Source organism: Centruroides sculpturatus, unplaced genomic scaffold (genome assembly GCF_000671375.1).
Source record: "Centruroides sculpturatus isolate CEXI.00-Female unplaced genomic scaffold, Cexi_2.0 scaffold1499, whole genome shotgun sequence".
NCBI classification, from domain to species: domain Eukaryota; kingdom Metazoa; phylum Arthropoda; class Arachnida; order Scorpiones; family Buthidae; genus Centruroides; species Centruroides sculpturatus.
The window spans coordinates 56,131-69,693 of NW_019385812.1; the positions used below are offsets into that span (position 1 = coordinate 56,131).

The window sequence follows — 13,563 nt, forward strand, 5'->3', positions numbered from 1 at the left end:
AACAAAGAAAATTAACATAAATAAATAGAAATTTGAATAAATACAAGATAATTAGAATAAAAAATAAATTTTTTTTGTCTTTTAAAAATATTTTTAACATTTTTTAACGTTTTCAATTATAAAGTATAGAAAAACGAATAAATGTAACATAAACAAGAAAAAATATTACACGGAAACTACGAAAATTACAATAAATACAATTGGAATCAATTGAATAAAAAGAAATTAATATTAAACATGATTATCTTGGTACATATAAAATTTCTTCTTGCAATTATATTGGATATTATAAAGTATATAACATATAAACCACACGGGAATACAAAATAACAACAATGCAAATTAAAAGAAATGCAAAGAAATTTAAATGAATAAAAAATTGAATTTAAACATGATTCTGTTGTTACTTATAAAATTTTTATACAACATAATTGGACATTTTAAAACATAGGAAAAATAGACAACAAAGGAATATAAAATAAAAACAGTGTAAATTTTAAAAAAATACAATTAAATTAAAATGAATAAAAAAACATATTTGGTAATGTATGGTGTCGATATAGGTAAAACATTCAGCGGTCTGTTTAATTCAAATTTAATGTGTCGCATGACTGGATTGGCATATTCTTTGTACAAATTTATGTCTAAAAAGTTCTTACTTTCATTCTCCAGGGCAAGTCTTATGGGTATACATTTTCTTGTAGGAGTCAATCTAAAAGTCATTTTCATTTGTGCTTGAAATATTTTGAGTTTCCAAAATCTTGGTTTATATGTTATAACCTTTGCTGATACATTCACTGTAATCTCGCAGGATCCATGGTAACTTTTAGTACATAATTCAAATATATGTGATCATAATCTGTTTTGAGAACAAGTGTATGAGTTAAAGTCACTTCTAATTTATCCATATCTTCTAGTATAAATATCTCTATTTCATTTTGTTAATATTTATACGAAGCTTACTTTGTGATGAGATCTGAACCAAAAATATTTGACGATTGACCGAAAATAGTACTTATATAACGATTGACCAAAAATCGTAATTAAATGCTCAACATTCTGTACAAATTCATCAAAATTTTGAAATTGAGCAATGTCTCCCATTTTTTGACAATTCTCCATACTAAAATTAGAATTCATTCCCTTCTTATCCCTGAAGACAGTATGAGGCAAAGAATTGAATTCTGTTGTACGATGATGAAGCATTTTATTAGGATGTAATAGGAAAAACATAATTGAACTGAGCTGCACAAATACCAGATATTATTCACATGTGCTGAAGGCCTGTTAAAGCTTGAAATATGTGCTTTTTTCACATGAATTTCTACACCAGCTTCTTTCATTATTATATTTTAGTGTTAATAGAAATCTTGCAATACAGCAAATTTAAACATTTCTGAATAATAAATTTTTAAATATTTTCTAGACAGAAATCATGCCCATACATATCAATAGCAAATAAAAAGATGCTTTTTATTTCATTGTGGAGCAATTTATATGCTGGTTGATATGTTGCAATTAATACCTGTCTTGCTCTAGAAGTAACCTTTACATCTTCAACTTTGTTCAAGTTCCGCCAATTATTTAAAATGAATAAAAAAAATTAATATTAAACATGATTTTCTTCTTATTTATAAAAATTTCTTTTGACAATATCACTGGACGTTTTGAAACAAGGAACAAGAAACAAAAAAAAATTAAAAATGAAAAATCAATTAACATTAAAACAATTGCGAAAGAATGCAAACAACAGAAAGAAAATTGAAATTAGAAATTGTTTTTTGTAATTTCAACATTTCTCTTTTAATTTTTTTGAACATTTTTAAATAAAGAACTCAAAACAACAAAGATGTAGAAATGAAAAACAATTAACATTAAAACAATTGCAAAAGAATGCAAACAACAAAAAGAAAATTGAAATTTGAAATTGGTTTTTGTAATTTCAACATTTCTCTTTTAATTTTTTTGAACATTTTTAAATAAAGAACTCAAAACAACAAAGATGTAGAAATGAAAAACAATTAACATTAAAACAATTGCAAAAGAATGCAAACAACAAAAAGAAAATTGAAATTTGAAATTGGTTTTTGTAATTTCAACATTTCTCTTTTAATTTTTTTGAACATTTTTAAATAAAGAACTCAAAACAACAAAGATGTAGAAATGAAAAACAATTAACATTAAAACAATTGCAAAAAAATGCAAAAAACAAAAAGAAAATTGAAATTTGAAATTGTTTTTTGTAATTTCAACATTTCTCTTTTAATTTTTTTGAACATTTTCAAATAAAGAACTAAAAACGACAAAGATGTAAAAATGAAAAACAATTAACATTAAAACAAATGCAAACAAATGCAAAGAACATAAAGAAAATTGAAATTTGAAATTGTTTTTTGTAATTTCAACATTTCTCTTTTAATTTTTTTGAACATTTTCAAATAAAGAACTAAAAACGACAAAGATGTAAAAATGAAAAACAATTAACATTAAAACAAATGCAAACAAATGCAAAGAACATAAAGAAAATTGAAATTTGAAATTGTTTTTTGTAATTTCAACATTTCTCTTTTAATTTTTTTGAACATTTTCAAATAAAGAACTAAAAACGACAAAGATGTAAAAATGAAAAACAATTAACATTAAAACAAATGCAAACAAATGCAAAGAACATAAAGAAAATTGAAATTTGAAATTGTTTTTTGTAATTTCAACATTTCTCTTTTAATTTTTTTGAACATTTTCAAATAAAGAACTAAAAACGACAAAGATGTAAAAATGAAAAACAATTAACATTAAAACAAATGCAAACAAATGCAAAGAACATAAAGAAAATTGAAATTTGAAATTGTTTTTTGTAATTTCAACATTTTTCTTTTAATTTTTTTGAACATTTTCAAATAAAGAACTAAATGCAATAAAATGCAATTATTATTTAAGAAAATTGAAATTTAAAATAATGTTTTTGTTGTTTTTATAAATTTCTCTTGTATTTTTTTTGCACATTTTAAAATATAACTTCATACATCTGTGAAAATAAAATTGAAAAATTAATCAATAAATTTATCTAAAATATTGAATTATTTAATAATTTTATATCAGTAAGTTTATTTTTTATCTAAAAACCATTATTTACAAATCAAGCGAAAATTATTCAGTGCATAATTATTAATTGGCTACTGTTTCATATATATTATTATTAATTTAAATAGTTTAGAATCTTCTTATACTCATATTCATATGAACTTGCAAAATATTTTAATCTCTACTCCCATTTAATTTGTTGCTTTCCCTTTGTTACGAGAATACTACCCTCCTAGAATGTATTCTAGTCGATACTTGGACAAGAATATATATATATATATATACAATCCTAATGCCCTTTAAGCCTACTCCAGTCTGCCTATATGTAAAATCTGAACATTATAAAAAACGTAATGTTTTTCTACGTTAATACATGTTTTCTGTTTTCCTGTTACTATAGCCAACACATTGATTTATAAATTGATGGTAGAAAATCATGTAAGTGTTAAGTGTAAAATACAAAAATATTCTGATTAAACTCTTACCCGAGACGTACTCGGAACAAATCAAGCAGATGTATACTTGACTCAAATGATGGAGACAAAGAGATCATTAATCAAACTGAATGTAATCAGTTTCTCCATTTTTCATGTTTCTCCATAACTTCTGTGCTGATCTAAATGTGAAAAAACAAATATAATTATTCATTGTAAACATATCTGGATTTGAATTGAGAGCGCAATATCGGCTGTGTTTATATTGATTGATTGTAAATATTACATTATTTTTTTATTTTCAAATTGAAAATAAAAAAATGTTATATTTATATATAATTGCTCGTTATTATTAATTTGATTTGTAGCTTATCTTTTCATTGGATTAGAAATGAAACTAATTTGGTAAATCGCGATGAAGCGTCAAAAACATTAGGAAGTTAAGCCATTCTCATAAAACTTACGAAGTTTTTACTCTCAAATCTCTGCGTACATCTTAATATTGTGTATAATTGATGCTGTTTGAGGTACTTCGGCTTAGCATCACACTGTATTCAGTGAGAATTGTAAATGCAAACGAATAACCGAGCTAAATCATATTTTGTTAGTATTCAAATATACAGAAACTTACCTCTTCACTGGCTTCCATGCGGCCTTAAAATAAGATCCGGCCTTTTTTAATTTCTTTGTATCTCTAATGGCACAACCAATGGTATATCCAATGGTATGTCCAATATTATATCCTATGGTGTTCGTATTTTCCATGCCACCTTCGTTTTTTCTGAAGCCTTCCTTTATTTTGATGTTTGTTGGACGACCGATAATGTCATTATTAAATTCATAGTCGTCCTGATCTTCAATTAATCGCTCACTAAAAGTATAACGAAAAAATTTGCAATGCAGTAAATATTTAAAAACTTATGGAGAAATTATAATACTCGGGAAACATTTTCTATTTTATTTCCCAAAATTTTTCAAGAAATAATCAAACTATCGATTTTTGATGTCTGTTAAGTTATGGCAACGCAACACTTTCCATGCCTTCTGATTCATGTCGGAATAACGTTGAAACTTTAATAGTTTCGATTCCTTCCGACGTTATTAAAGTTATTACTATTTTGTGGACGTGTAAGGTTTTCTCTAATTCAAATTTAAAGTTATGTGCACAACTCGTTAGTTTATGTAATTCTTATTTTTGAGATTTTTCGGTTTAATGCCGATTTCAGATGTAGACAGTGGCGCTCTATCGAACTTTATATTAATATATATAGAGAGAATGCATTTGTCTCATAACGATGTACTAATTAACATCATGACAGAGGTTTATAGTGTTTAGTGGAGCCTAAGAACACGTAACCACCTGTTCCTGTTCTACGTGTATATAAATATAGATAGATATATAAAAATTATCATCATTGTGTTACATATATGGAGTGACCATATATTCGTTACCTAAAGAAGGAGAGTTTTGAAGAATGAGAAAAACGTGTTTAATAATAACTAAACTTCATTTTAAAAATCGAGTAACGAGTTGCTTAACTTTCTTGGTAACATTTGGTGACTCCGTCCGCTATAGTATTTTACTTAAAAAACTTTTTACATTTTTAGCTATTATAAAATAATGTAAAAACTTAATTTTGAGAGTAGGGATAAGTTTTATAAAAGATTTCTAAATGCTAACAAAGAGTGAAATTGTCGTTGGATCTGACCCTACATGAGATAAGACACATAACGACTTTTATCTTTTAACCCTTTAACTTATCACCACCAAAATTTAATATATTCGATCCTTGTAATACACAAACCTCCCTAAAAAATTTCTGAAATTTCCAGCAAAAGGCACAAGAGTTATTAAGCTTCAAAGAAGATGAACAAAATCGTGCCCTCAAACACAGAGAATGTCCCCGTTCGCTTAGCGGCTCATTCCGTACTATAGTATAACACTGTATAACTGTATTATACTTTTGTCCACCTTGGACGTTCTTGTGTACTAGGATTTGTTATAGTGAGTAAAGAAAAACACAATTTTGAATTAAAATATATTTACTGTTTATACTGTTCTGTACATAAAAAAAATTTATTTGCCACTACAATCGAGCATTTCGGGTCAACGTTCCTCCTAACAGATAATTTTTCACGTTTATAGTGTATACCGATATGTATCTTTCAACATTTTCGGAATAGACGTTTGAAATGCAATTTTCTAAATTTTCCCAGCAAAAGTTTTTTTAAAATACTTTCCTATTTATTACAACACAGTTTCATTTACTTAAACATCACTAATTTCTTAAACGAATTACCAACTTTTCATCTTACGGAGAAATTATCCAGCTCACACCATTTCAGTCTGTATGAGCTTATTAAAATATAAACATAAAAAGGTAACGTCTGCTGAGAAGAAACGTTGGCCCGAAATGCTCGATTGTCGTATGATAGCATATAAGATTGCGTAACAGTAAATATATTTTAATTGAAATTTTGTGTTTCTTTTTCCTTATTATAACAAGTCTAAAGTAGAGATCCACTTTGGACTTGTTATAATCACACAAAAATATCTAAAGTGGATAAAAGTATAATATAAGTAATTAAGGACAAAAGCACGTATCAACATGATATAACCGTATTTTATATATATAACCCATTCAACAGGTGTCCGTCCTTCCGTCCGTCCGTCCCGTAACCGTTTGATAACCGACACTAGAGGCGCCCCTATCGTGTGTCATATTTCAAACATTCAAATTAAATTAACAATTTTAATTATTATTTAAATTAACAATATAAATTATTATTATTCATTTGGCCAATAAATTATTATTTGGTCAATATAACAATATAAATAATTCAGTATATTTGTAATAGGAATTTATTATTGTCACGGAATGCCTGTAATGTTCACTAGGGGGCGAATAACGAAAAACCGGATAGATTTGAACCGCTACGATAAAACGATAAGTGAAATAGTTAAGCTAATATTTTAATATAATAATAGAAACCTTTCATGGCACGACCAAAGAAATACGCCACTGTGGGGGAACGTAAAGCTGCCACTGCTGCGAGACAAAGGGAGAGACGTGCGCAGGAAACATTACAGAGAATAGCACAATCAACACGTGGAGGCTTGCAGAATGAAACTCATGAGCTCAGATCTGCAATGTTGCACAGGCAGGCAGAAGCAAAACGACACAGAAGACAAAATGTCACAACAAGGCAAATTGATTCCAAATAATTATACTTTTTTTACCAACAATGTTGTGTATACAGAAGTTTTATGATGGGATAAATGATGGAATACAGAACACAGCTAAAGAATATCTTCAGTCTGTAATACAGAAATACTATTTGCTGTGTATTGATCTGTTAACATTACTTTTTAACATGAACATTTGTATATATTTATACTTGATTTTTTAATCATATTAATTCTATTTATTTGAACAATTTTGAGTAAAGAATAGATTCACTTTCTCATGTACAAATACTGTTGGCTGTTTGTGTATTGATATTTTAAGTTTAGTTTCTAAGATGAAGAATTGTATACATTTATATATATTAACTGCATCAAACTTTTAAACATTAAGCGCACACAACTTTCATATATTAAGTGCATTAAACATGCCTCAGGAATTTGTAATGCTGCTGGAACGCCCACTAGGGGGCGTCCCGGGCTACTAGTTATATATAAACAGTGATATAACTTACCTGTTAATGCGATCGCACGTAATATCGTATAATTGCCGAATCTTATCCATTGTTTCTTTATATGCAGGATTGGTGTGATTTTTTAACATGGATTTTCCAAATTTAATTTTAGCGGGTTCATCCTGCTTCAACAGTGATTTTTCCTTGCCGCGAAATTTAAAATCCGAATTTTTTGGACTTACAAAACCCGCATGTCCATCTGATCTTGCCCTAAAAATAAAAAGAAAAAATTCATATAACACAATAAATACTAAATACAGAAAACTTTATTTTAATTTTAAAATCGAATATATAAAAATTTGCCAATGAGTAGTTATGTAAACTTTTAGAAAAATTATTATACTTTGAAAAATCTTTCTATATAATGTTTAACAAAATTTCTTATCAAACTGTAAACTAAACGTAGCCTCATTTACTTACCTCGTAAAATTTAATTAATTTGAGAAAGGAAAAAAATAAATTTATGACAATAGGTCAATAAATTTATATATTACGTGTAGTGAATCGAAAAGTCTACAGATGAAAAATAAGTTTATTAAATTAGGTTCACATAGTTAAAAACGTATTCTGCTTCCTTTTCTAAGTAACAGTAAATGTAAAAAGCCCTAAAATGTATTTACTTAGCACAAGAGCTTAAATTCTAAGTTGTTGAATTCACATGCGAATACAACGCTTTCTTTTCGACACCAAAATGTTTGTAGAATACAGCAAAACGCAAAAATGTTTGCATAAAAGCTACATTCAGAAATATCGAAGAGTCAAAATCTTTAAATCAATTTAAAGTAATTATCATTTGCATCGAGCAATTTCATTTTAAAGCCATTAATTTTTCGAATAAATCTCTTATTTGCATAAATAACAATAAAATGTGAAAAATATCTTACTCCAAACGTTCAGGCAAGGGTTGATAGTTGAAAGAATTAGAAAACATTTTTCAATTACTTCGAATGCGCACTCTTGATGATGAAAGAGCCAAACAATGTAAGATCAATTGTTGAGTTTCTTTATTACGCGTTAATTGAAGAAGAGAGAAATTTCAATGATTAATTTGTAATTTTATTTTCTATTTTTAATGTTTGAATTAGTTCCTGTGGAATAATGAATAAACGGTTATGGTCATGGCAGTAAAGGTCTTGGCCCATCTCACTGGAGAAGTTAGAATCAAATCCGGACGAGCAACTCTTTAAGAATTTTTCATGAAAGATCTACCTTAGATAGGTTGAGCACAGAACCGTCACCATTGTAGATTGGACTATACGTACCATTATGGGCATGGTTCGATCCACAATGAACAGTATTGATAGCTTTTAGAGTTTCCTACCTCAGTCTAAGTGGAAAAAACCACTCAACATTACCAGTTTTTCGGCAGTTTGCGCCTCGCCAAAAAGCTGACAACGTAGAACTTTTCGAGTTTGCTTCACGTTTGTAACACCTAAATAGAGATCAGTTTCCCACTGAAACTTCTTCCGGAAACACTCCTCTTTACATGTCGTGTTGCCATATACAACTAACGTAATCTTTTTTAATATATTCACATGGAGAAAAAGTAATATTGTTAATGACAATATTTATATATGAACCGCCATCTTGCAATAGAATTGCAAGTATGCAGTGTTGCTGTTGATGGCAGTTTAATAAATTATTGTATAATACGCAGGGAGGAATTTTTCAAAATTTTCTGTGCTAGGTAGAGAGAGCATTAACGCTTAATCTGAAGAGCAGTTTCTACTGTAGTATTTTAGATGAAATGTTTTGTTTTTAACTACATTTAGTCTTCATTATGTAGTTTGGTGTATTAAGTTGATAACATCATAGGAATTGTTATAAATATTTTATATATTTCGATTTTTTAACCAAATGTTCGAACCGTTTAAAATTTCAATTTGTTATCGCATATTGGTTCGATTATAGAATGATTGTAAACGTTGTAAAAATTGATCAAATTGAAAATTGTTCGTTTGATTCTCAGCGATAGGTGTTATATAACAATTACTATGTTTGTTGAAATACTGATTATAAATAAGGTTTGCTTGGAAATCGCAAGTAATAGCTAGTTCTGTTTATAAAGAACAAAGCTATATTTGCCAGCACGTCAATATCGGCTCTCGTTTCTCTTCATAATAATATGCGTTTATACGGTTCTTACTTATTTCGCTTCCTATCTAGAAAATGCTACGAAATAGAACACAGTGACTTGCTTCATTTATAATTTGTTAGCAATGAGATTACTTATTTACTTTTGTAATGTAAACTGTTTTCTGAATTAATTTGTAACGTATTTGTTACATTATTCTGTACATACAACATTTTTACGGTATATTACTCTATTAAAAATTTGTATTATATATTTTTATTCATTATAGTATTAAACCGTTTATATAGAAAATCTACAATATCAATGAACATTCAATCAAAGTAATATTACGGAAATCAGAATAATAATACTTTGTCATAAATTTATTAAAAAGTTTTCTTTAATTTCAGAAATATGTTATTTTTATCATAAAGAATGTGGTAGTTTTCGTAAAAAATTTTCTTTTATTCTGGTACGTATTTCGCGAAATTCAAAACTTAATCTTCAGTGAAGAAATCTATGTGCTGATTCATAAAATTTTTGCATGAACAATTGTAAACACAATATTGTTAAAATGCATATTTTTTTTTTTGAAATCTTTTCACTAAATGCTTTAACTGAGTGTAAACTATTGCAGTTGTATTGTTGACAGTTTCACCAATCGAGTCGCAACTATCCCGTAGATTCTGACATTATTATTAGTATATGAGTTTACACAAATAGTGACACGTTATTTTATGCAATAAGTAGGTTTACTTGAATGTATTGCATAAAGAGGGCTCAAAATATTTACAATCAACAAAAGAAAATTTTTCTGTAAAGAAAACTATCTATAGGAAACAATTTCTTTAATGAAGTTAGACACGTGAACATAACTGGGAAAACTCGAGGTGGTCATTCTATTAGTGACGTTCGAAACCGTGACTAACTATAAGTGTTCAACATTCTTAACCATTCGACTACTGTTGGATCTTATTGAAAAAAGTCAAATAGGCTTCACACTAAAGTAGGATTCATTCTGTATACCTATTTGAAAAGTAGTCCTATGGCTGTTCTTTTGGAAATGTATGGTATATATAGATATGTTAAATATTAGACAAAAGAAAATTAGCCCATTTTTTGTCGAGTGAATAAAACTTTTGAGCATTTGTCATCGATTTGCAGCAAAACAACGGGCTGACCATGTAAAATTTTTCGAAATTTTTTCATATTTCTGACACTTATGAAACAATTATTTATTGTAACATTGTCACAATGTCTGGCTGCGAATTTAATTATATTTATTAAAATTATATAATTAAAAATATATGCTTTCCATCTCAAAATTGTTTTGTCTTGCCTCTGTCTATCATACTTTTCTACGAGCAGTAGAGTCGTGCCGATAATCTATCTAACTTGTTTCAGGAAACATGCTAGTATTGTACTTTGTACAATAAGCTGTAAATTCCTCTCTTATTAAGTACGGTGGTTATTTTGTATGTACTCTACATCTATTCTTTTATCAAAATCCAGTAATTTAAAACCGCCAATCAAATATATTTTAAATTGTGGAGATTCTACTTTATTTCTAATAGAATTTTAATATTAAATCTTACTTAAAATAATTTTATTAAAGTATATTTAACAATTTGTTTACTTTGTTTAATAAATTATATTTTAAACTTACTAGTCAAGAAAAAGTTCAGAGAAGAGTGTTTTGGATATTTGTCCAATTAGGAGTTACAGGATCTCTGTAGTGAATATGTTTACGTTCAAAACAATTTTAATAATTTTTGTATGCCATATATTTACAGAAACAAGTAAGTAAAATATAGCATTTTTAAAAAAAATATTTTATTATAATGATAATGTTCAGGTGTCGAAATATGGCGAACGGTCAAAAATGACTCTCGAAGATTTTCTACATTTTTACAATCAAAGCACTTTGAAACATCGAAAATTGAAATAAAATTTGGAAGTAATTTTTGTATGAATAAATGTAAATACGTTTTCTAAAAAACGTAAGGAAGGAGCACAAATTTGTTTACTATGTTCCTAGTTAATTTATTTGATAGGATGAGGTCACTCAACACGTAAACAATCTGTACAGGCAATATTCAAAATTACAATTATAAATTATACATCTTAATCTTCTTATATAAATAAATTTAATATAGGGCCTTTTGCAGGCCCGATCGCCATATTAGCTGTTTATTCCCGAGTTACTGAAACAACCAACACGTTGCACGACGTCGTGTTACAAGAACGTTTAATCGCCAGCATGACTTACTCCAAACATTAAATATTTAGTTTTACAGTTCTAATTGAATTAATTAAGTTTTCTTTCTTTGATAAATTTCAAACTCAGCTAAGCACACGTCTACAATTTTAGCAAGAAAAAATAACTTGTAGAAGGAGTTCGTTTGAAAAAGAAATTTCTATATAAAAATTAGTAATGTGAAAAAGCCCGGAAAATCATCACGTGGCTAGGTGTTACCGAAGCGAAATTTTCATCTTGTGTTCAATGGTTCAATTTGCTTGCCAATAATTCATTATTCTATAGAAAAACAAAACATACTAAATAATAATTAACTCTAAGATTTTGTATATAATATTGAAAAAAATATATTTTAACATCCAAAATCAATTTTTATATGTTATGCACAGCATTCTGTGTTCGAAACTGTTATATAACTCAGTTTATTAACTGTACACTATTCAAATGATTATTCTTCATTAAAAATGTTACATGTTGTTTTACAAATATGAGAAATTAAAATAAATTAATATTTATAATTTATTTTGTATAGTAGTACTTTCTATATATTAACAGGACTTATTATACTGGAAAATAATGGATTCAGATATTTAGTCTACAGTTCAAAAATAATGTTCCTTATATAGTTCACCTGAACACATACACTTCAAACATGTGTTTCAGACTTGTTCGTCTCTCCTCAGCAGGCCTTTAAACGACACTTTCTATAATTAACAATAATCAACAATAAAAACATTTTTCGATACAATTATCACTAAAAATTATACAAAGAACATAAACATTTCCCGACAGTAAATATTTAAAAACTCTTACAAAATNGAAAATAATGGATGCAGATATTTAGTCTACAGTTCAAAAATAATGTTCTTTATATAGTTTACCTGAACACATACACTTCAAACATGTGTTTCGGACTTGTTCGTCTCTCCTCAGCAGGCCTTTAAACGACACTTTGTATAATTAACAATAATCAACAATAAAAACATTTTTCGATACAATTATCACTAAAAATTATACAAAGTACTTTCTATATATTAACAGGACTTATTATACTGGAAAATAATGGATGCAGATATTTAGTCTACAGTTCAAAAATAATGTTCTTTATATAGTTCACCTGAACACATACACTTCAAACATGTGTTTCGGACTTGTTCGTCTCTCCTCAGCAGGCCTTTAAACGACACTTTCTATAATTAACAATAATCAACAATAAAAACATTTTTCGATACAATTATCACTAAAAATTATACAAAGAACATAAACATTTCCCGACAGTAAATATTTAAAAACTCTTACAAAATCTGTTTTTCCAAACTTCACTATATTTCCACTTAAGCTTCTGATCCACAACCATACGATCTTACCCATTCCTAATTTTTTACAATAAAATCATTTTAGAACAATAAAATTTAATTATTATGTAAAATTATTATTTCAATTACACTTACTTCTTTTGGTTTGTCTGTAACTACTTAATTTTATTTTTAATACATTCCTATTTTCTTTTTTATACGTTCTACTCCCTCCTTTTTATAATGCTTAACCATGATTGGTGAATCTCTCTACCATTGTTGTTATTCATTTTCTCAGTTTTTCTAATTAAATTTAAATGCTGTAAATTAAGACAACTGTATGAGCATTTAAATATAATTAGACAAACTGACAAATTTTTCGATACAATTATCACTAATTTTTAGTAATAACTGTATCGAAAAATGTTTTTATTGTTGATTATTGTTAATTATAGAAAGTGTCGTTTAAAGGCCTGCTGAGGAGGGACGAACAAGTCCGAAACACATGTTTGAAGTGTATGTGTTCAGGTGAACTAAATAAAGAACATTATTTTTGAACTGTAAGACTAAATATCTGCATCCATCCTTGAGAAAATATAAAACATTTGTTTTGAAGTAAGTTTATTTATATTGGCAATTTCATCATCATAGATATAAAGATTTATTATATTAGTTACAAAGACTGAAAATATTAAGCAAGTAAACAAAAGGCAATTACATTTG

The 13,563-nt window shown here is 27.6% G+C and overlaps 2 protein-coding genes across 2 annotated transcripts in view; both read right to left on the bottom strand.

The window, feature by feature from the left end:
* Nucleotides 1-8,186, bottom strand: part of LOC111642274 — a 23,584-nt gene extending 15,398 nt beyond the window's left edge. The window contains exon 1 of the mRNA XM_023388602.1: nucleotides 8,099-8,186. Within this exon, the coding sequence (XP_023244370.1) occupies nucleotides 8,099-8,145 (47 nt within the window). The 5' untranslated portion in view covers nucleotides 8,146-8,186. The remainder of the gene's footprint in view (nucleotides 1-8,098) is intronic.
* LOC111642275 lies at nucleotides 2,984-7,322 on the bottom strand. Its single transcript, XM_023388604.1, has 4 exons — nucleotides 7,215-7,322; nucleotides 4,147-4,386; nucleotides 3,567-3,697; nucleotides 2,984-3,025 (listed from the first exon to the last, which is right to left on the bottom strand). The coding sequence occupies exons 1-3, from the start codon at nucleotides 7,301-7,303 to the stop codon at nucleotides 3,634-3,636; spliced, it is 393 nt and encodes a 130-aa protein (XP_023244372.1). The 5' UTR covers nucleotides 7,304-7,322; the 3' UTR covers nucleotides 2,984-3,025; nucleotides 3,567-3,633.
* Nucleotides 8,187-13,563: the final 5,377 nt, after the last annotated feature.

Excerpts from the sequence above, each read along its gene's own strand:
- LOC111642275 (XM_023388604.1), bottom strand. The coding sequence starts at position 7,303 with ATGTTAAAAAATCACACCAATCCTGCATATAAAGAAACAATGGATAAG. Across the intron at positions 4,387-7,214 it reads ACGTGCGATCGCATTAACAG|TGAGCGATTAATTGAAGATC; the intron begins GTAAGTTATATC and ends TTATACTTTTAG. Across the intron at positions 3,698-4,146 it reads GCATGGAAGCCAGTGAAGAG|ATCAGCACAGAAGTTATGGA; the intron begins GTAAGTTTCTGT and ends TTTCACATTTAG.